This window comes from Marmota marmota, unplaced genomic scaffold (assembly GCF_001458135.2).
Source record: "Marmota marmota marmota unplaced genomic scaffold, marMar, whole genome shotgun sequence".
NCBI classification, from domain to species: Eukaryota; Metazoa; Chordata; class Mammalia; order Rodentia; family Sciuridae; genus Marmota; species Marmota marmota.
The window spans coordinates 33,275-54,779 of NW_026000082.1; the positions used below are offsets into that span (position 1 = coordinate 33,275).

Consider the following 21,505-nt stretch of genomic DNA (forward strand, 5'->3'; position numbering starts at 1 on the left):
GTTACAGCAATGGAAAACAGACTAATATGACTCAGTAACAGATATTTCGGGTTCCTCCATATCTTTTCCTGGCTTGAGAGTTTTTTTTTTAACTACAGAATAATAGTTAATTGTCTAGAAGTACCACTATTTATTTATTTCTCCATTCACCTACCAAATGTATCTTGGTTTCTTCCAAGTTTGGGAAGTTAGGAACAAAACTGCTGTAAACATTCACATGCAGATATTTTTGTGGACATAAGTTTTGAACTAATTTGGGGAAATACTAAAAAGTATGATTATTGAATCATATGATAACAATGTTTAGTTTTGTAAGCAACTGCCGAACTATCTTTCAAAGAGACTGTACCATTTTGCATTCCCATCAGTAATGAGTAGGTCTTTGTTGCTCCACATCCTTGCTGACATTTCATGTTTCAGCATCTTTGTTTTTTTCCAACAGGTGTGCAGTGATATTTATTATTGCTTTAATTTGAAAATTTCTAATGATATGTGATTTTGAGCTTTTTTTTTTTTCTTTTTCAGTACTTGGATGGAACCCAGGGGTGTTTAACACTGAGCCACATCCCTAGCCTTTCTTTATTTTATTTAGAGATAGGGTTGAGTTGCTTAGGGTCTTGATAAGTTGCTGAGGCTGGCTTTGAACTCCTTATCCTCCCGTCTCAGCCTCCCAAGCTGCTGGGATTACAGACATGCGCCACCGTGCCTGGCTATAGTTTTCCTTCTACAATTAAGTCTATGGTACACTTCAAGCTGATTTTTATGAATAGTTAAGGTCTTTGCCTTTCTAATCACTTGTCATCCTTTGATATTGATGAGATTGATAGTGATAACCCCCTTTTATTTCTGAAATTGTTAATTTGCATATACCCCATTGTTTTATTTGTTCTGGCTACAGATTCATTACTTTTCTTGATCGTTCCAAAATATTAGCTTCTAGTTTTGTTGATATTTTTTCTCTTTCTTTGCTTACTCCCAGCTTAATCTTTATTTTTTTTATTTGTTCTTTTTAGTTATACATAACAGTAGAATGTATTTTGATATATCATACATACATGGAGTATAACTTCCCATTCTTGTGGTTGAACATGATGTGGAGTTACATTGGTCGTGTAATTGATTCATTCTACTGTATTCCCTGTTCCCATACCTCCTCCCTTCCCTTTGTTCCCCTTTGTCTAATCCAGTGAACCTCCAATCCCCCCGCTACTGGCCCCATTTATTGTCAGTTAGCATCTGCATATTAGAAAGAACATTCAGCCTTTGGTTTTTTTAGGATTGGCTTATTTCACTTAGCATAATGGTCTCTAGTTCCATCCATTTGTCAGCAAATGACATAATTTCATTCTCCTTTATGGCTGAATCCATATGGTAATAGTCCATTGTGCACATATAACACATTTTCTTTATCCATTCACCTGTTGAATGGCATCTAGGTTGGTTCCATAGTTTAGCTATTGTGAATTGAGCTGCTATAAACATTGATGTGGCTGCATCAGTGTAGTATGATGATTTTAAGTCCTTTGGGTATAAGCCAAGGAGTGGGATAACTGGGTCAAATGATGGTTCCATTCCAAGTTTTTAAAGAAGTCTCCACACTGCTTTCCAAAGTGGTTGCACCAATTTGCAGTCCCACCTGCAATGCTTGAGTGTACCTTTCCCCCTACATCCTTAGCAACATTTATTGTTGCTTTGTATTCTTGGTAATTGCCATTCTGACTATAGTGCCCAGCTTACTCTTCCAGTTTCCCTTTTTCTAGTTTCCTAAAGTGGAAGTGTAGATGATCAATTTTAGATCTTTCTTTTTTTTTTTTTTTTTTTCCTAATAAATGCTCTTAATGCTATACATTTTCCTCTATGCTTTCACCATATCCCATAAATTTTGTTAAATTGTGTTTTCATTTTTATTTTCATTCTAATTTAGTTGAAAATATTTTTAAGTTTCTCTTGAGATTTTTCGTTGACGCATGTTATTTAGAATTCTTTTGTTTAATCCCTAAGTATTTTGAATTTTACAGTATCTTTTTGTAATTGACTTCTAGTTTAATTTTGTTGTGGTCTGACAGCAGACATTGTGTGATTTCTACTTTTTAAAATTCATGAAGATACATGCTATGGCCAGAATTTGGCCTATCTTATTGAATATGAACATGAGAAGACTATGTATTCTGTTGTTGTTAGATGAAGTAGCCTAGAGATGTCCATTATATTTGGTTGACTGGTGGTATTGTTGAGGTCAACTATGTCCTTGGTGGCTTTCTGTCTTCAGGATTTTCCATTTCTGCTGATCAGGTGTTAAGTCTACAGCTATAATAGTGGATTTAAATATCTCCATTCAGTTTTATCAGTTTTTGCCTCATGTATTTTGATTCCTGTTATTGGGCTTATACACATTAAGGATTGTTTTGTCTTCTTGGAAAACTGACTCCTTTGTCATTCTGTCATGACCCCTTTGTCACTGATAACTTCTTTGCTCTGCAGTGTGCTAATACAGCTACTCCAGCTTTCTTTTGATTAGTGTTAACATGGTATATATCTTTTGCCATTTCTTTACCTTTAAGCTACATATGTCTATGTTTAAAGGGTTTCTTGTAGACAAAACAAAAAAACCACCAACTCAGTCTTGTTTTTAATCCACTCTAATAATCTCTGTTTTTTAATGGGTGTATTTATGTCATCGATGTTCAAAGTGATTATTGATATAGTTAGATTAATATCTATCATATTTGCTACTCTTTCCTACGTTTCACCCTGTACTTTGTTCCTTCCTTTCTTGTTTTCCAGACTTTTATGTTTTTTACCAATTATTTTATATGCTTTAATTTTAGAACATATCCATTATACTTCTTTTTAAACTATATTTAGTGCTTGCCCTATTGTTTGCAATGTACATTTAGAACTAATTCAAGTTCACTTTCAAATAACACTCTACTGCTTTGTGGATAGTGCAAGTATCTTATAACAACAAAATAATCCTAATTCCTTCTCTGTCACCTGTCTTATTGCTGCCGTTCATTTTACTTACATATAAGCATGCATAAGTGCATACACACACACTCACACACACACGCTAATATATTGTTGCTACTGTTATTTTGCATAAAGAGCTAAGGATCAATTAAAAATAAGAATAAAGTTTGAATTCTACCATTACTTATTCCTTCTCTGATGTTCTTCCTTTAAAAAAAATGTAAATTTCAGTTTCTACTTTAAACAATTTTTCTTCTCTCAGAAGAACTTCATTTAGCCTTTCTTGCAAAGGCAGGTCTACCGGTTACAAATTCCTTCAATTGTTTGAAGAAAAAGAACACTGAAAAATCTTATTTCTTCTTCAATTTTGATGAATCATTTTACAGGGTTCAGAATTTTAGGTTGTTGGGTTCCCCTGCCTCCTCTCAATATTTTTAGATATTTTACTTTCTTCTTGCTTACGTGATTTCTTAGAAGTTTGATGTGATTCTTAGATTTTTGTCCCTATAAGTAAGGATTTTCCCCTGCTGGCTTCTTCCAAATTTTATTTTAAATATTCTGCAGTACTAATGATATGCCTAGATATAAAGTTGTGATTTTTTTTTTTTTTTTTTTTTTTTTTTTTTGTGGTGCTGGGTATTGAACCCAGGGTCTTGGGCATGTGAGTCAGGCACTCTACCAACTGAGCTACATCCCTAGTCCTGTCTTTGTTTCTTAAAGCATTTATCCTATTTGGTGTTCTTTTATACATGTTTGATTTCTGACGTAACTTGAAAAGTTTTCATCATTGCATTTTCAATTATGTATTTGGTTCTTTTTTCCCTTCTAGTATTTTTATTATTTTGGGTATCTTACACATTTTGTAGCCATTCCACTGTTTTTGTGTAATGTGTTTTTTTGCTTGTTAGCTTTTTTTAGTGTTTTTTTTTTTTAATTTACTATTCAGATTAGAAGTTTCTAATGTAATATCTTCACACTAAGAGATTCCTTCCTCAGTCATGTCCTGTGTACTAATAAGTCCATCAAGACATCCTTCATTTTGACTACAGTGTTTCTGATCTCTAACATTTCTTTTTGATTCTTTCTTAGAATTTCCACCTGTTTGATTATATTACTGATCTCCTCTTGTGTGTTTTCTCCTTTATCCATTAAAATATTTAGTATATTAATCATAGTTGTTTTAAATTCCAGGTCTGATAATTCCACCATCTGTGCTGTATCCAAGTAAGGTTCTGATGCTTGCTCTTCTCAAAACTGTGGTTTTGTTTGTTTGTGTATTTTAGTATGCCTTGTATTTTTTCTTTTTCTTTTTCTTTTCTTTATTTTTTTGGTGAAGGGCACATATAATGTACCAAGTAGATGAAACTGCATGAGTGGACATTTAGTAAGGTGGAAAGATGTAGAGCAGGGAAATATTCTGTAGACTTGTGATTAGGTCTCAGTCTGTTAGTGAGCCTGTGTCCCTGTACTGTGAACTGTGAAAATGCTTCTCAGTCCCTCCCACCTCCCTTAGGTGCTTGCCTGTCTGTCTTTTCAATTCTGGGGGCAGTGATTCCTTCTGTGACTTGACTTCTCTGGTGGATCAAATAATTGTTGATTTTTTTCAGTTCGTTCATCTTTTTACCTGTGTTAGGAAAGAGTAATGACTTCTAAGTGTTTTATATGATCTACTGGAAACTGGAATTATTGGCATGAATTTTAATACATGTATTGGATTCAAATTGCTAATAATTCATTTAGGTTATGTATCAATGTGTCAAAGTTGACAAGTGATCTAGCCAAAAATTTCTCTTGTACTGTCTTTATCTGTTTTTGCTATCAAAATTAAATTAGCCCCATAAAATAGGTTGAACAGCTTTCCTTATTTTCTATTTTCTGTAACAACTTGAATAACATAGGAGTTTTTTTTTGAGGGGTCCAGTTATAAAACAGTTGGGCCTGGGCTTTATTTATTTATTTTGAGAGCATGGAGGTACAAATAAGTTTTTAAATCTTATTTCAACATTTTAAATGGTTACAATAACATTTTAAAGGATTATAGTTCAGGGCTTTTTTTGCTGGATATTTGTTTATTTCTTTATTTAAGATTGGAAGTTGCTATGTTACCCAGGCTGGCCTCAACCTCATGATCCTCCAGCCTCAGCCTCCCAAGTAGCTACAGGCATGCACCATAGTACCTGGCTACAGTTTAGCTTTTAAAAAGTTTCTTCTGGTGCTAATTTTAACATTTTGCATTTTTCACAATGTTATTAATCTCATCTAGATTGTAAAGTTTGCCAGGGGAAAATATGTTTACCAATGTTTTATTTGCCCCTCTCCCTCTCTCTCTTTCATCCAGTTGATTTGATCAGAGGTTTATCTATCTCTTTATCTTGTCGACAAGAGGTATTAGGTTTTATCAACTATTTTTATTGGGCTTTAAAATATTATTGTTACTGCCTATTTTGGTTTTCATTAGGGAGTATGTTTTATTGTCTTGGATTGATGGGCAGAGTTGTTCTTTTTCTCTGGGGAGAGGAACAAAAGCTTAACTGTAGCTCATGGTTCTCCAGGTAAGTTTAGGAAGTTTCAGGGCGAAAGCTGCAGTCTAGAGACCCAGTAGTGACGCACCTGTTCTCAGATTCCTGATTCATGCACGGCACCCCCAGAACCTGTCAGTGCTTTTATGGCAAGCACTGCTTTTCATGAGGAGGTAGGCTGTGGCTCTAACTGCTAGGCCCATTTATGAATGTACCAACCTCTGACTCCTATAATTTAAGGAGCTCTTGAGCACAGGCACTAGGTCTCTGCAATATTAAACAAATTTTATTTATTCTCCCCCACTGCTAGTTCTTCCTTTAAACTTAAAGCTTGCTCAATTCTCACTTTATAAAAACGCTCACACTTGCACACCTGCACTCGCTTACCTGGCTAACACCAATTTGCTTCTTCATACTCGGTAAGCCCATGCTTTGGTTCTTTGTTTCTAGCACTCCTGTGCACGGCTCTGACCTCACACTTATACTGACTACAGTTAACTTGTTTTTACATCCATCTCTTCTTCTACTTGGTAAAGGTACCTTGAGAACCTCAACCTTGCATTTGGTGTTTTTTTTTTTTTAACCTATGGCTGAATTTAATTTACCTTATATAATATATACTCGGTAAATGACTGTTGAAGGAATAAAGCAGAGGTGCACTCTAACATGAGGAAATGTGTCACTTTGGGAAGTTGTCACCAAATTTCAATAAGGACACTAGAATGGGACCATTACATTTATCAGGTTTATAACCTCAAGGATTATCTGCAATGAGATTTGGAAAGTAAGGTATTCTAATATATTACATTTTGAAAACATCAGTTCAGTATCACAGCATTGACTTTTAAAATTGCATGAGCAATACTTACCCATGGAAGGAAAAAAAATTAAATATAAAAAGTAAAAGGGGAAAAAAGTCACCTGTAATCCCATGATGCAAGGATGACCCTCTGTGAGCATTTTCTTATTTTCTATTAGATTTTCCTTTTACTATGCAAAAGTTATATACTCATGTAAATATATATTTTAAGTGACATTATTTTATGTATACTTTTGAAAATCTCCTTGGTCACTTACAATGTACATCTTTCCATGTCAATAAAAATATAGTTAAGTTGGATATGGTGGCACACTCCTGTAATCCCAGTGACTGGAGAGGCTAAGACAGGAGGATCATGAGTTCAAAGCCAGCCTCTGCAAAAGTGAGGTACTAAGCTACTCAGCAAGACCCTGTCTCTAAATAAAATACAAAATAGGGCTGGGGATGTAGCTCAGTGGTCAAGTGCCACTGAGTTCAATCCCTGGTATCCACCCATTCCCCCCAAATATAGTTACAGTATTACTTTAATGCTTTTGTGGGATTAAGGTAGATAAGCATCAAGGTGTATTTAAACAGTTCATTCTCTACTATTATACATTTAGGTCATTTATAGAGTTTTGCTACTTCAAACAATTTTCCCACAAATGTCTTTGTACTTACATTTTAAACACTTATCTGATTATTTGCTGGTCAAGAAATATGTTCATATTTAAATTTCATTATATATGGCTGAGTTGCTTTCCGGAATGTTGAATCACTTTACACACCTACCAACAGCATACAAGAGTACCTGTTCCCTATATCTCACCAAGACAGGTACACCGATTCTGTTTACTCTGTCAGTCTGATTTGGTTTCTCATGATTTTTCTTGTTTGTTTGGTACCCAGGGGTGTTTTACCCTCAGTTACATTTCTAGTCCTTTTTTATTTTGCTTTGGGCCTCTCTAAATTGTTGAAATTGGACTTGAACTTGTGATCCTGCTGCTTCAGCTCCTGAGTCACTGGGATTACAGGCATGTGTCATCACACCCAGCTGGTTCCTCAGGATTTTCCTCTCATTGATTGCTAGTTAAACTATACATATTTTCATATTTTTATTGGCTCCTTTTATTTATTTATTTATTTTTGGTACCAGGTATTAAACAAAGGGGCACTTCACCACTGAGCCACATCCTGTCCCTTTTTTAAAAAAAAATTTTAAAATTTTGAGACAGGGTCTTACTAAGTTGCCTAGGGCCTCACTAAACTGCTGAAGCTGGCCTTGAATTTGCAATTCTCCTGGGTTCAAGGCCTCAGCTCCCTGGGTCACTGGGATTACAAGTGTGTGCCATAGCACTCAGCTTTCTTTTTAGAGTGTTCATATCCCCTGATAGCTTATATATTTGAAAAAAAAATATAGATATCTACCTAGCTATAGATATTTTAAAAATATGTAGATATCAACTCTATTTATGCTAAAAATGTACTATGTATTTTCTTCAGTTGCTATTTACTTGTTGAACTTTATTTACAGTATCTTTTTTTTTTAAATTTTTTCTTCCTATGCATTAAAGTCAAAGTTAATCTGCTTTTTCCTTCAAGATTTCTGTTTAGGTGCCTTTCCACACGAGGCAGAGAGGACCAACAGCCTACTAAACACCTTCCCCTCATTTTCTTTAATGAGAGAACATTGCTGCCTAAAAGATAGCTCTGAGCCCCCTTTTGTAGTTGGGTACAGCCAGGTAACCAATGAAGGCCAACAGGGGCAAGCCCTGCTGTGTGACATGGGGCACAGCTCAAGAGTGAGTCTGAGCCCTTCTCTCTTTCTTCTTTCTGCTGCCTACAGGGAAACAGCTAGAGCTCTAGAAACCATCTTGGACCAATTTCATCTTGAGGATCAAAGCCAAGCTTGGCTGAGGGTAAAAATGAGGAGCCCAGAGTCCTGATGTCACAAAGCTCTCACACCACCCTGGTCTATCTCTGAACTCCTTTCATGTGAGAGAACAAATAAGTCACTGTAGTCACATCTTTTGTAAGAATAATTCTTATCTCCTAAGAGTGATTCCTGCCTCGTGCCAACTCAAGGTTATTTCAGTGTCTACTTGTATTTTCTTCTAGTCATCTTCATCTACACCATTATCCTATGTTTTCATTACATGACTGAAAAGGTGTGTAATCAGGATTTAACAGTCTACATCAAATAATGTTTTGGTAGAAACTTCTTTGAAATGATGATTGCTAGACTTACATATGCATAGAATTATTACAGTAAATTTTAAGAGAGGATCTAATTATCGAGTTTTATTCTATGTAGGCAATTTTTTTTGAAGTTAGGCCAATAATCTTGACATGAAATCCTTTTACAAGCACATCTTGAGAAGTATCTATTTTTTTAGCAAATCATGGGATTTTTGTCTTGAGAAATTATTTTCAGAGAAGATGACTATAAGTGTGAGACTCTACATAAAGTTGGGAGATTTTTGATGAAGAAAATTGGATACACACTAAAATTTGTGTAATGAAGAGATGGAGCATAACAAGATCTTACCATAATTTCGTTACAGTCAGAACTTCATTTAAATATTATTGGTTTTAAAATGTTTTGAACATAAGTATAAAATATTTCTTATAAAACAATATTATATATTATTTTTGTTTCTGTAAATATTAGTCTGATTGAAAATTGTTAGAATTTAATTTAGTGTAACTAATATTTCCTCAATTAACATTTATTGAGCACTTGCTATGTATTGAGTCTCCCAATGACTTGCCCAACCATTAATAGAATTCCTATTTTGGAGAGGAGGAAATTGAAGAGCAGAAGTGCTAATTCACTTGTCCAAACCACTCAAAGACTGATTGGAAGAGATGGCTGTTAACTATAAGGCCTAAACTTGTGGCTACTCATGTCAGGCCCTAGGCCAGGCCTGCAGGAAAGAAGAGATAAGGAAGACACAGTTTCCCACAGGTAATAGTAAAGAAAATTTGGTACCTTACCTGAGCCACACAGGTCGGTTATATTAATGCGAGTTGGCAGGGAACTGCCTTTTGAATTGGCTGCAGACACAGCTACAGTCCAAATCCCAGTTCTGGGAATCACCCAGGTCCAGAAGTTGTGTCCTGTGATGTTCTGTAGTGTGATTTTCTTCCCTGTCACTTCTTGCAAAGTCACCTGATAGTGGAGGATTTTCCCTCTTGTCTCTGATACACTCAGATTCTGCAACAAAACACATCCATGTACTATTAACTCACAGATTAAGATCTCTGGCTGCTGTGTGCCTGGTTCTCTTGGCTCCTGCTTCAGGCAGCCAAATCTGAGTGACCTTTTCATGTGTATCTCTTCATCTCCACTGTACACTTCATGCAATGACCTATCAGCACAACTGCCATTTAAGAAAAAAAAATCAGCATCTTTAAAAAATAAATCTTCAAAACACAGCAATTTTCCTTTCTTGCATCAAAATAAAATGTACTAATGGTAAACAACTTTAACCATCCCATTGAACAAGAATGAACTCAGAAGAACTGAATCTGAATCTGAACTCCAGTTCTGTCAATCACACAGACCCTGGATGAGGCTCTTAGCAATTGTGGGCCTCTGTTGCTAAATTTATGAAACACACACATCCATACACGTATAACTTTTTATATAAGAAAGTATCATCCTGCTCAAAACACCAAACACAAGACTTTCAAGAGCTAAACCAGTAAAATCTATACTTAGTGAATTGAATTAGCCATCTGTGCTAGGAAATGAAGAAACTGTTCGTAAATATGTGACTAACAAGTTTTGGAACTGCAAAAATTCCAATTGAGATCATTTGGGAGCAATCCCAGGAAGTAAACAGAAAACTAATTATTTGTATTGTACCCCTGTTTGGACAAGGACCATGGAAAGCAGAAGCATAGAACATGGAGAGTTGTCAAGCCTAACATTGGCAGTGCCTATCCCTGCCTAGCATAGGGCAAGGAAGGCTTGGCTTGCCAGGGGTAAGTGGTAGTTTCTTGGCATAAGTATCCCTTCTGTAAGTGGGGGGTCTCCAGCTACCTCTGCTGAAAGACACATCTAGGATTGGAGAATGCCCCTCACTCAGGTTCCCTGATCAGCAAGAAAGCTAATAATTTGGTTTCCTATGAAGATTGTCTGTCAGGACAGAATAGGCAACATGAATGTCTTGTTCACTTAAAATTTGTATTTGTCACTTTAAGTGAATAAATTGGCCTTCTTATTATAATTTGGTTTCTGAAACAATTAGCATACTGGGAGAGAATGTTCCACTTTGCTGAGTCAAGCCTTCTGGTTGGCCCAACATCTGTATTCTCCCTGCAGATGAATCCATGAGCATCCAACTTTTATATTTCCATTTCTGGGAGCATGATTAATACAGATTTGTTCTGGAACCCTTTTGTGTCCATGAGGCTCAATCCTGGATCTCAAGCCTTGGTCTGCACCAAGTGGGGAACCCAGTGGGTGAACATTCAGTCTTTTTTTTTTTTTTTTAAAGAGAGAGTGTGTGTGTGTGAGGGAGAGAGAGGGAGATACTTTTTTAATATTTATTTTTTTTAGTTTTCGGCGGACACAACATCTTTGTATGTGGTGCTGAGGATCGAACCCGGGCCGCACGCATGCTAGGCGAGCGTGCTACCGCTTGAGCCACATCCCCAGCCTGAACATTCAGTCTTTCTCCACAGTTAGCATTTCAGATGACCATCACAGCTGAACTCATAGCTGGCTGTGCAGATTAAAATAAGCAAGTGCTTTCTAAAGTACTATATTCTAAACTGTTATTAATAAACATGCCCATTGTCAGAGAAGAAAAACAACATAAATTAAAGCAAAAGCTTGTCAGGAAAGACCATTCCCTCAGCTATCTTTCAGTGCATCCTTCTCTGTTTCTTCTCTATAAGTCCAGAGGTAAGTGTATTACTCCCACCCTGCCCCACATTCCCTCGCCAAGGCACTTTCCAAGAGTTAACCAAGCTCACAAAATTCCCCATTCTTTCCAGGGACCCAAGGGGCTTCAGTTCTTCTCTAACAACTAAGGAAACAGAGCACCAATTTGGAAGGAAAAAAAAAAAGCACCTTGCAAACCAGACTTTGTTACTCTTTCACTGTCCTTCATAGACACCCCAGAAATCTCATTTGATTAAATGGTGAAATGCTGAAAGAAGGGGGTAAATGTCATCTCGGGTTCATTGAGCTTTCATAGTGACAGCCATGAAAACCCAGCTGATCATATAGCCTTCTAGTCAATAGAGGTGAGACTCAGAAGGATCGCAAAGTTTCCAGAGAATAGTAAAGGGCACAGACCCTTGCATTTCTCCTCTGTTTCTCATATTTTAGAGTTAAAAAGATTACGAATAGGTTGGGGTGGAGTGAAAGTAGTAGACAAGTAAATATGGCATCCTGGGGCCATACATATGGCAATACATATGGTATTATATAAATATGGCTCACATAAAATGTCAAGCTCAAGTCTGGAGATAAAGGTTACTCTCTCTTGGGTAATTGGTCTCCTTAACCAAACTGGTCCTATAGGATCCATGGAACAAAAATCTCAATAAGCCAATAGGAAAACAGGTATTTAGCCAAGTGGGCACTTAGTCTCCCAAAGCCTCTGAAAACAATATAACTCATTTGTTTTTAAAAAAGAAATGCAACATAAAATTTGTAAATAATGTATATAATTCCTGGATCATCATTCCTGGATCATGCTTGGCCCAGATGGAATGGAATATCTTTGTGTAACCACCAAACTGGAAGAGTTTCTATAGATTAACAATGAATTCAACACTGTATTTTATAAACACAGAAACAGGGACTCAGTGAAATGAAATGATTTGCTTAAGGCTGCTCAAGGGATAGACAGAGAAGGGAGGATTGAATTTAGAGCGCTCAATTTCTAGACCAGTATTCCCTCTACTGTGACATGCTACTCCTTAAGCCTGAGACAATGGAGTGGCAGGTGCAGTCTGCCATGTTGCATAACTGGAATCCCCAATCACTTTTCCTAGCAGGATGTTGCAAAGCTGCTTCTCTAATTGTGGGGTTGTGATATGTTCTGACATACAACATCAATGTTGGGCATGAGTTCAGAAATTTGGGAAGGGTAGGGGTCCAGAATTCTTTTCTGGACCAGCAATCTCTGAGTCACAAGGAGAAAAGCTGTGAACCTAGAAGGCCTGCAGTCCTGAGAAGCCAGCTGTCTTCCCAGGTGAACATATTTATATTCTAGTGCTGTTTATTTGCGTGACGGGGAGAAAATAACATTTGTTAGTAAACCATGTGTTAGAAGTTTTACCTCTATTGTCACATTTAGCCCTTACTACTCCCCATTCTGATGGGGATGCTGAGGTTCAGAGCTCAGAAGTCAAATACTCCCCACAAGGAAGGCATGTGAGATTGCAGAGCGCCCCCTAGTGGATGTGAGGCAGAACCCAGCCACCCAAATGTGCGACATCCCTGGTGGTGTCTAGTCCTGGAAACCCTTGTGCCGTCTCTGGCAGTGATGAGTGTGGCTCTCAGGCCACTGTTCCTTCTGTTATCCTCATTCTTTTCTGTTGGTAAGAGTATGCAAAAAAAGGACAAGCTTTCCTATTGTTTGTCCCCTTCAGTTTTGTTTCTGCTCCATCCTGTCCTGTGGGAAATGAATGAAACAGCGTGGAAACTCTTTCTGAATAAGGTTTGAGAAGTGGAGAGTGAAGAGCTCCCTCAATAAGCTGCTGTGAAAGTTACACTGCCTGAAAAGGCTTCCAGCATCAGAGATAACGTGGTGAATGAAATCCATGACAAAACAGAACTCAACACAGTTGAGACTATGACATGCTGGTGGTATCTAGTCCTGGAAACTCTAGTGCCATCTATGGCAGTAATAATATATATATATATATTTAAATTAAAACTCTGGGGCTGGGATGCAGCTCATTGGTAGAGCACTTGCCTAGCATGCACGAGGCCCTGGGTTTGATCCTCAGCACTACAAAACAAAAATAAACAAAGGTCTGTTGGAGAAAAGGGGTCTCTTGTGAATTGACAAAGCATTTCTTCTCAGGACTTACACCTAATGGAATTGTCCTAAAGTAACACTTTACTTCAGAACTTCTGATGCAAATAATAAGGAAAAAAAATCTGTTAGAGCTTAACCAACATCAAAGAAGAGTGGCTATAATCAATGCTCCTTAGAAAGTTAGGGGAAATTGAACACATTAGTCACAGCTTGTATTGCTGACTTCGTGGGTTTTTTTTTTTTTTTTTTTTTTTTTTTTTGTGGTGCTGGGGATTGAACCCAGGACCTCACACATGCTACATTAGCTCTCTACCACTGCTCTACCACTGTTCACATTGGGCAAGTTATTTTACCTATTTGAGCCTCAACTTTATTATTTTTAAAATGAGGATAATTCCCATCCATGAGTTAAGAAGGGAAGTAACCTGTTCCAAAGAGTGCACATGACAAATGAGAAGACAGAGACACTCGGTGAGTTCCCCTCTCTTGGTTAGTCTGAAGTAATGCAACATCATCACAATCGGCACTACTCCACCCTCTACCAATCTCCAGAGACCCAGGCCATCTTGACTCTTGGCTTCACCTGCAGTTCTATATGGAAGGTTTACCAATGTGACGTAGTTGATTACAAAGTACATTTAATTTGTGAGTTTAAACTTGGGTGCCTTGATTTTGGAATTCATGACTACCTTCGGCAGCCCCAGTCCAAAGTCACTTGAAGTTTTTCTTTCTCCCTCCCTTCCTCCCTTCTTTCTTTTCTTTTTGAGACTATGTTGCCTAAGCTGGCATTGAACTCCTGGGCTCAAGCAATTCACCTACCTCAGCCTCCTCCAGTTGGGACTACAGGCTCACACCAACTACACACTGCTTTTTAAATTATGACATTGAAATCTCCCGTCCACCGCTCCATCTCCCCCAGTCTGTCAGGTCATCTTTGCACTCTTGGGTCATGTACAACATTCGCACCCCACAGTGACTTAGCGCACACTTTTCACAATGATCTTATTAATTTTTACAACAACCTCATGTGGTCTATACCATTATTCTCCACACTTTACTCACAAGGAAAGTAAAGCCCAGAGAAGTTAAATACCTTGTTCAAGAACACATGACCAGTAGGTAGGGAAGCTGGACCTTGAACCCAGGTAGCACAGCTCTGTCTACAATTCTCAACAGTGGGACCTTGCTAGCACTGGGTAGACTCTTCAGATCCTCTGCAGGACTGAACTGACTGAACCCAGTGACACCTCACAGCAGTTACCCTGGCATAATGACTTCTATCTTGTTTTGTAGCTAGAAAAAAACAGGAAAATAAAGGGAGTCTTCATGAGAGCCAAACTTTAACTCCTCTTCCAACTCTGCTTCTAATCTTCTGTTCTCCCTCCTACCCACCCTCTTGTTTTTGTCCCTGGACACATTCTGCTCTCTAACCAAAATTCCCAATGTTCCAGCTGGCATAACACGTGGGACTAGCAAGCAAGGCAAGGCAACTCTTTCTTTCCAAAAATATCTTTGGAAATGCTGTGCCAGTCTGTGATGGGACCAGGACTAGAAAGGAAAGGAGATGGAGTCGAACATTGCAACAAAATCATCAAAATGTTGCCATCTGCTGCTTTTGTATTGAGATATTGATTCTGAGATTGGAAACCTCATGTAATTATAGCAGGGTTTCAGGCACCTGGCAGACAATCTTCCCTAGGGATTTTCAATGGACGTTTGTCCCGTGTCAATATAAATCAAGTTCCAGATAGTAATTTCTACTTGCACTAAGTCTCTTTCAGATGAGGAAGCCAAAGAAGGCATCCCCCCAGGGCACTGTGATAGAGGTTGGAATATTCTTCACGTGACAGAGAACACTAGGACAAGAGACAAAGGAATGTCTTGAAAAAGTTGTCCCTAGTCATGCCAGTGTCTCTGAGGCTGTGCTGTGACTTGGGACCTGGGGTTTGCTATCCTTACTTTCATTTTGCCTTTGAGGGTAGCTATTTATTAAAACAAGTTGCCCATTGAACAGGTGAATAAAAAATAACAAATCTCTCCCCCATCTTTGGAACAAGAGTTTCCCTAACTCTCTCCCTATTGCTTGTGGAAGAACTCTGGAGGTATGCAGTACCAAGAGGAAGCCCTTGAAATAAACCAACCGGTGCTGCCTCTCTGCCAGGTGGGAAGCTCTTAACTTCTGTACTGTGCAGATACTTAGAAGACACACAGTTTTTGAAGACTCAGGAGAAAAGGAAAAAAGACTGTAAAATATCCCAATCATTTTAAATAGCGATTACATTTTGGCGGGGGTACTGGGGATTGAACTCAGGGGCACTTGGCCACTGAACTACATCCCCAGACCTTTTTTTTTTTTGAGACAGGGTGTTACTGAGTTGCTTAGTGCCTTACTTTTGCTGAGGCTGACTTTGAACTCTTGATCCTCCTGCCTCAGCCTCCTGAGATGCTGGGATTACAGGTTTGTAATCACACCTGGCTGTGATTACATTTTGAAATGAGGATATTCTGGATATATTGGGCTAAAGTATATTATTTAAAATTAATTTCACCTGTTTCTTTTTTACATTTTAAAAATGTGGCTCACAAGACAATTTTAAATCACTCGTGGCTTTCAACGGTGGCTGGCTTTATATTTCTGTGGAACAGAGCTTCGCTAAAGCGATGCTTTCCATCATGAATCCACAGTCCCTGACAAGCGTTCTCACACTCTTCTGTGGAGAGTCTGTCCTTCAGCATTCAGCTCCACTATCCCTTATGGAGGGACTCCCCAACTTCCCTGCTCTTCCGGGCAAGCCCACCACCACTCCTCCAGTTGATCTCTAAACTCCTGCTCAATACCTCCTGGTGTCCTTGACATTCTGCTCCCATTCCAATCCTTGCACTGGACTGTGAATTCCAGGACCTAAGGGCTGGATTGGTCTTTTCCACTTTCATATCCCTGCCACACAGCATGAGTTTAGTACTAAAGAGGAACTTTGATATATTTATTGGTTTGAAAGAACACATGAAAGAATTCAGCTTCCTTTGTGCGTGGCTATTTCTCTTCCATATCTCCACCATCATTTCAAAAGGTTTATGGCTTGGTATGATCAAGACGGAAGAAATTAAGAGGAAATGCTAAAGGTTAATGTGGCTTTAACCCATAGTCATACTTTTTCAACCACCATCCATATATATTGAAGATAACTTTCTTTTTAAAGGATACATGCTATCTTAACTGAAAGAAAAGTGTGCTGGAATTGAAAGTGTGCAGGGATTGAAAGGTTTCACCAAAGCAAAGGAAATCAAGAGAAACCGCCCAGGAGGAGCCAGGGGGACTGGAGGGAGGGCTTGCTGAGCCTGTGAAGGGCTCTCACGGGACACTGGGCTGCTTGGGACCGAGCACCATCTCCTACCTGCTACTGCATCTGTTGTTTTAACAGTGCCCAGGTATTTTCATTTCATTTCATACATTAGGTTGTACTCTTTGGCTTTAACTTAGAAAATACCTTTTCTCTTAAAAATAGCTGATTCAAAAAAGTACAGGATAGTTATAAAGAAATGGAGCTTTCAGGAAAAACCAAGGTATGAGGAAATGAGTAATGGTGTGGAAACCATAACAACAAAGCAAAGGTCCCTTCACCCTCAACACACCCACACACTCACACATGCCCACCCTCACACACGAGCATGCTCACATTCACACGCTCACACCACACTCGTCCACCCTACCCACAAATACACACCTTCCAACACTCACATGCACACTGCCATCCTCACTTAGTCACATGCACAAGTCTCACACCCTTACACACACATGTTCACACATACACACTCAGTGACACCCTCACCCTCACATGGATTTGTATTGCACAAACTCATCCCGCTCACGTTCAAAACTCACATGCATTCACACGTATGCCACACATACACCCAGCCATGCACACCCCCCAAGGGGCTGCATCCCCTCAGCGTGAAGTGTTCTCCTCTAATGTAAACATCCTACAAAAGCGAAAGGTCATCTCACATGTCCCCTGACGTGAGGAACGTGCTCTTTGTCACAGGCTTGTGGGGTTTTACTTGGGGCTTCCATTGTGCTTCTCTCTGACATTGTGGGGGTGGCCCCTGTGTTTGGTTTCCCAGTGTTGCTCAAAGAAGGAAAACCCCAGCACACTACGTCTTTGCTCAGCGAGAGATGACTTGGGCCCACCACAAAGCGTCTAACCTAGCTGTAACATTTTTTTTCTGGGCTGACATCAGATGACATCCTTGTGCCTCAGCATCACCCCCTTGAATCCCCAGGTCTATCTGAGTGTGGCATGAGGAACCCCCAGTAGGAAAGGGGGGGGCAGGCTGGGTTCACAAAGAGGGACAGTGATTTATGTCTCCTGCAACAGGGCCATGTTACCCCAAGGCCTCTCATTGGAGAACCCTCTTGAAACCTCAGCTTCCACATTTATAAAAATGAGTGCGTATGTGTGGGGGAGGATGGCATCCCTGTGGCTCTAGAGGTCTGTGGTCCAAAGCAAGACTGCTCATCCCAGTTTCTCTAGGCAGTGTTTTCATCCCTCCCTCCACAACAGAGTGGCCTGTTGGGGGCCACTGGACAAGCCCAGGATTTGACAGAAAAGGATTTAATCCTATAATGGCCCTGCAAAAGCTAGGACTGGATCCAACTTTTTGATGACTACATCTGGTGTCAATCACAGACACTTCTAGTATTGACCTTTTAGTTTCTAACATAGGCCAGATTCAGTCCGGGTCACCCTTCTGAGGCCCACATTCTGGTTTCATAAAAGAAAGAATTTTATGATGGGTGCCTGTGTGTGTGTTGGGGGGCAGGCAGCAGCGACTTCTGTCTGTCCTGGCAGAAGTAGAAGCGATATTTACAACAAGAGGAAGGGTAGACTCAAAGGGCATTGAAGACTTTGAGTTCCAAGGTCTCTCTAGAAACTAGTGAGGATGAGGACAAGGCCAAAGTGAGTAACTCAGAAGCATTTGCATGTGCACAATGCTGAGCAGGACTTGTGGTTAACAGGCATTTACTTTGACTTGCCTCTGGTTCGGCTTTCAGACCACCATGGTGATGCATGGTCTGTAGTCTCTGACACCCCAAGAAGCACACAGGCATGCTGTAGTAACACCTGGTTTTACCTTGGAGCCCCTCCCTGCTCTATGGTTTCTAATCATTTGTGTCCCCTCATTGATTGACCCCACACTAGTCTTGTTGGCTTTATAGATTCCATTATCATTACTCTCTTTCTGCTGAGAGGAACCCTTGAGGAGAGAGACACGAAATAGGATTCACAAAGTCTCTTTCAGATCACTGTTGAGGACATTTTTTTTTTTTTGGAGGAGAAATTTAGGTGTTAACCAGTTCCTTCCTTGTGAAAATGAAAACCAACAGCCAACAAATTGAGCTATTTTCTACTGCAAATTGTGGCTTCTCTGCATGTCCTGCTTTGAGAATTTTCTTCCTATTAAAAAGCAGATTTATTTTAAAATAAATGTTGAGCTGCAGAGTTAGTTTCAAAGGGAAGAGCTTGATCATGAGTCACTAGGCTATTTTTAGTACACCAGACTGAGAAGGAGAAGGAGAGAGGGTGGGGGAGAGGGAGGGAGGGTAAGGGCAAGCTCATTTCTTAAAATTGAAGAAGACTGCAACTATCAAACCCAATGGAGGACATCATATTCATCATTGTGACTCTTCTGGTTTCCTGCTCATGGGGTTCATAATTCCAAAACTGTTTGTTTGCCCTTGACTGGAAGAGGTGTAGCGAGAGGGATGTGAGTTTGAGGAATAAAGAGGAGTACACTCACTAGGAGACCTTTTCTTTTGAGCATGCCTAGCAGTAGCTCAATTCACATAGCATTTTCTTTCAAAGAAAATACCATGAAGTAACCAAGGAGGTCCCAGCCCTGTAGTTAGTGGGTGACACTGGGCAAGAACTTCCTCTTCCTGAGGCTTGGTTTTCTTATCCGCTAGGTGGATGTTAGCACTTCACAGGGTTTTGTGAGGACTGAATGGACCTGCAATGGTGGCTTCCGGCACTTGGTGAAACTCTCATTCTACCGTAAGGGCTTACTGTGTTCTGGAAGGTGGCTCAATCTATCCCTGTTTTACGTCCATTGAGGAAGTGCTACTTTCTATTCCTATTCGTGTTATTTTCTACTACTACACATATTCTGGAGGTAGGGCAGCTTTCTTTACACCCTCTCTCTTTCAATGACTATAGAAAACACATTCCTAAATATCCATACCACAGCTTTCTCTATTTACCAAATCTTGAGGAAAGTTACCATGGTCACTGCTGGACACCCTTATGTAAGGGAGGGGGACAGAGGTAACAATGGTCCACTTTATGTTTTGAACCTAGCCCTTGCTGCTCTGCCACTGTGACTCACTTTTCAAATGGACCTGTTTCTTCCTCTTCCTCTCTGCCTACTCCTCCCTAATCTCAGGGGAAACAGGATTACCTTTCTTCCTCATCCTAAGCAGAGTTATCTGTCCATGAGTACAACACCCACCATAGGAACGAAGTAATCCAGACTTGGTTGTTGGATGGTATCAGATCTCAGAAATGACTGTCTCCCAATTAACAAGTGAATTGCAATTCCAACAGAGAACATAGGAAATGTAGCCTTTGAGTCACCTCTTTAGAAGCCCCCTGTTCCTGCTGGATAGAATCATAGCCTTCTTTTCCCTTTTTCTCCAAACCATGTCCTCATTATTGGATTGGCATCGGGGACAAGGAACCAGCTTTGGTAACAAGAGTTAAAAGAGACAGCGTAGTTGGGGTGAGAGGGTGGAAATGCCAGGAATGGAAGGAATGGAAGTGGGATGAGGAAAGGCTCAGGTGGCTGGAGGGAGGGCCTGGGCTGGAGCCCCCCTCCTCATCTGGCAGGAAAGAGCACTGCAGCAGGGATCAGAGCCAAGTCTGAGAAAGCGAGCTCCTACACAGGCTTTGAAGCCTCATATCAAAGCCACAACAGAAAAAAAAAAAAAAAAGGTATTTTTCTGCCTTGAAAACATATAATCACTCAAATATATAATCTCCTTGATTTTAAATTTGAAACTGAAAACTTACCTTCCAGAAAAGAGAAATTTGTTGTCTATCGTAGTCCAGGGCCTGTTTCATGTACCAGACATCTAAGGTCCCAGTAGGTTCTGATTTGAAAGGGGGGAAAAATGAATTTTCATTAATATTTGCACAATAAAAAAACCTTTAAAAGTCAAGGATTATAGAATAATTTCAATTTCTTTGTAAAACAGTATCTTCTTTTTCTTTCATTGAACAACAAACAAGTATATCTTTGGTCAAAAAGTCAGAAAAAAGGAGGTTACTTTAAAAACAATTTTTTTTAAAAGATGAGGAGGAAATTAATTTCTAAGTTTCCCATAATATGTATTAATACATGTTTCACTGGTATATAAGAATTTAATTTAAAAAACTCAAAGAAAGTATGTGTAGTGATTTTTTTATTGGAATATAGAAAGAGGTCTCAATAGAAAAATAAAGACATAAGGAAAAAGCATTTTTAGATATTGTAAAAACACAAATGCAAATGACAAGCCTTATACTTATCTCTGATCCTGACTTATGCTGAAAAACCAGCCTCTACTTCAGAGCAAAGCTGTCTAAGGAAGGGGGCATGACCCTTGTCCTTGGAAAGAGGACATACTTGGAAAGAGGACCCTTGTCCTAGGCACATACTCACCCTGCTAGTTGTTTATCTACAAATAACAGGAGAGATCTGCTGAGCCAGGTGTCCCTGACTCAGTCAGACTAGGTGGGGACCCATAGCAACCCCCTAGCAGCCACCAATCAGCATGAGACCAGGAAAATACCTGGGATGCCAGATGACCCTCCCAGTAGTTTATGGTGGTTGATAACATGTTGGGAAACCATGTAGTTCAGCACATACTCCCCTCATGGCTTACACCAATCAGTTCAAATGAATCCCCCTCTTGTAGTAACCAATCACCCTTACCCAACTTGTTCCCACCAGTGAATGTGCTAATCATGTTTTAGAGTTGTTTTATGATTTTCCCGCGGTGTGTGATGATTTGCTAAGAGATGCTATGATGTATGTGAAGTCCCTGCCTTCCCCAAAGAGTGTATAAAACTGCTGCAAACCCTGGGCTGGGGCCTCTCAGTGTCACCAGTTGCTATGTGCGCGCCGAGGATCGAGCTAGCTCGAAATAAACACCTCTTTGCTGCTTACATCGA

General features: G+C 39.4%; 1 protein-coding gene across 9 annotated transcripts in view; it reads right to left on the reverse strand.

Annotated features, from left to right (window-relative positions):
• Il12rb2 (interleukin 12 receptor subunit beta 2) overlaps positions 1-21,505 on the reverse strand; it is an 81,746-nt gene that overhangs the window by 25,673 nt on the left and 34,568 nt on the right. For all 9 annotated transcript variants that reach the window (XM_048815166.1, XM_048815168.1, XM_015484885.2 and 6 more), the window contains 2 exons: positions 20,363-20,442; positions 9,286-9,505 (listed from right to left, as the gene is read on the reverse strand). In XM_048815166.1, coding sequence (XP_048671123.1) covers positions 9,286-9,505; positions 20,363-20,442 — 300 coding nt within the window. The remainder of the gene's footprint in view (positions 1-9,285; positions 9,506-20,362; positions 20,443-21,505) is intronic.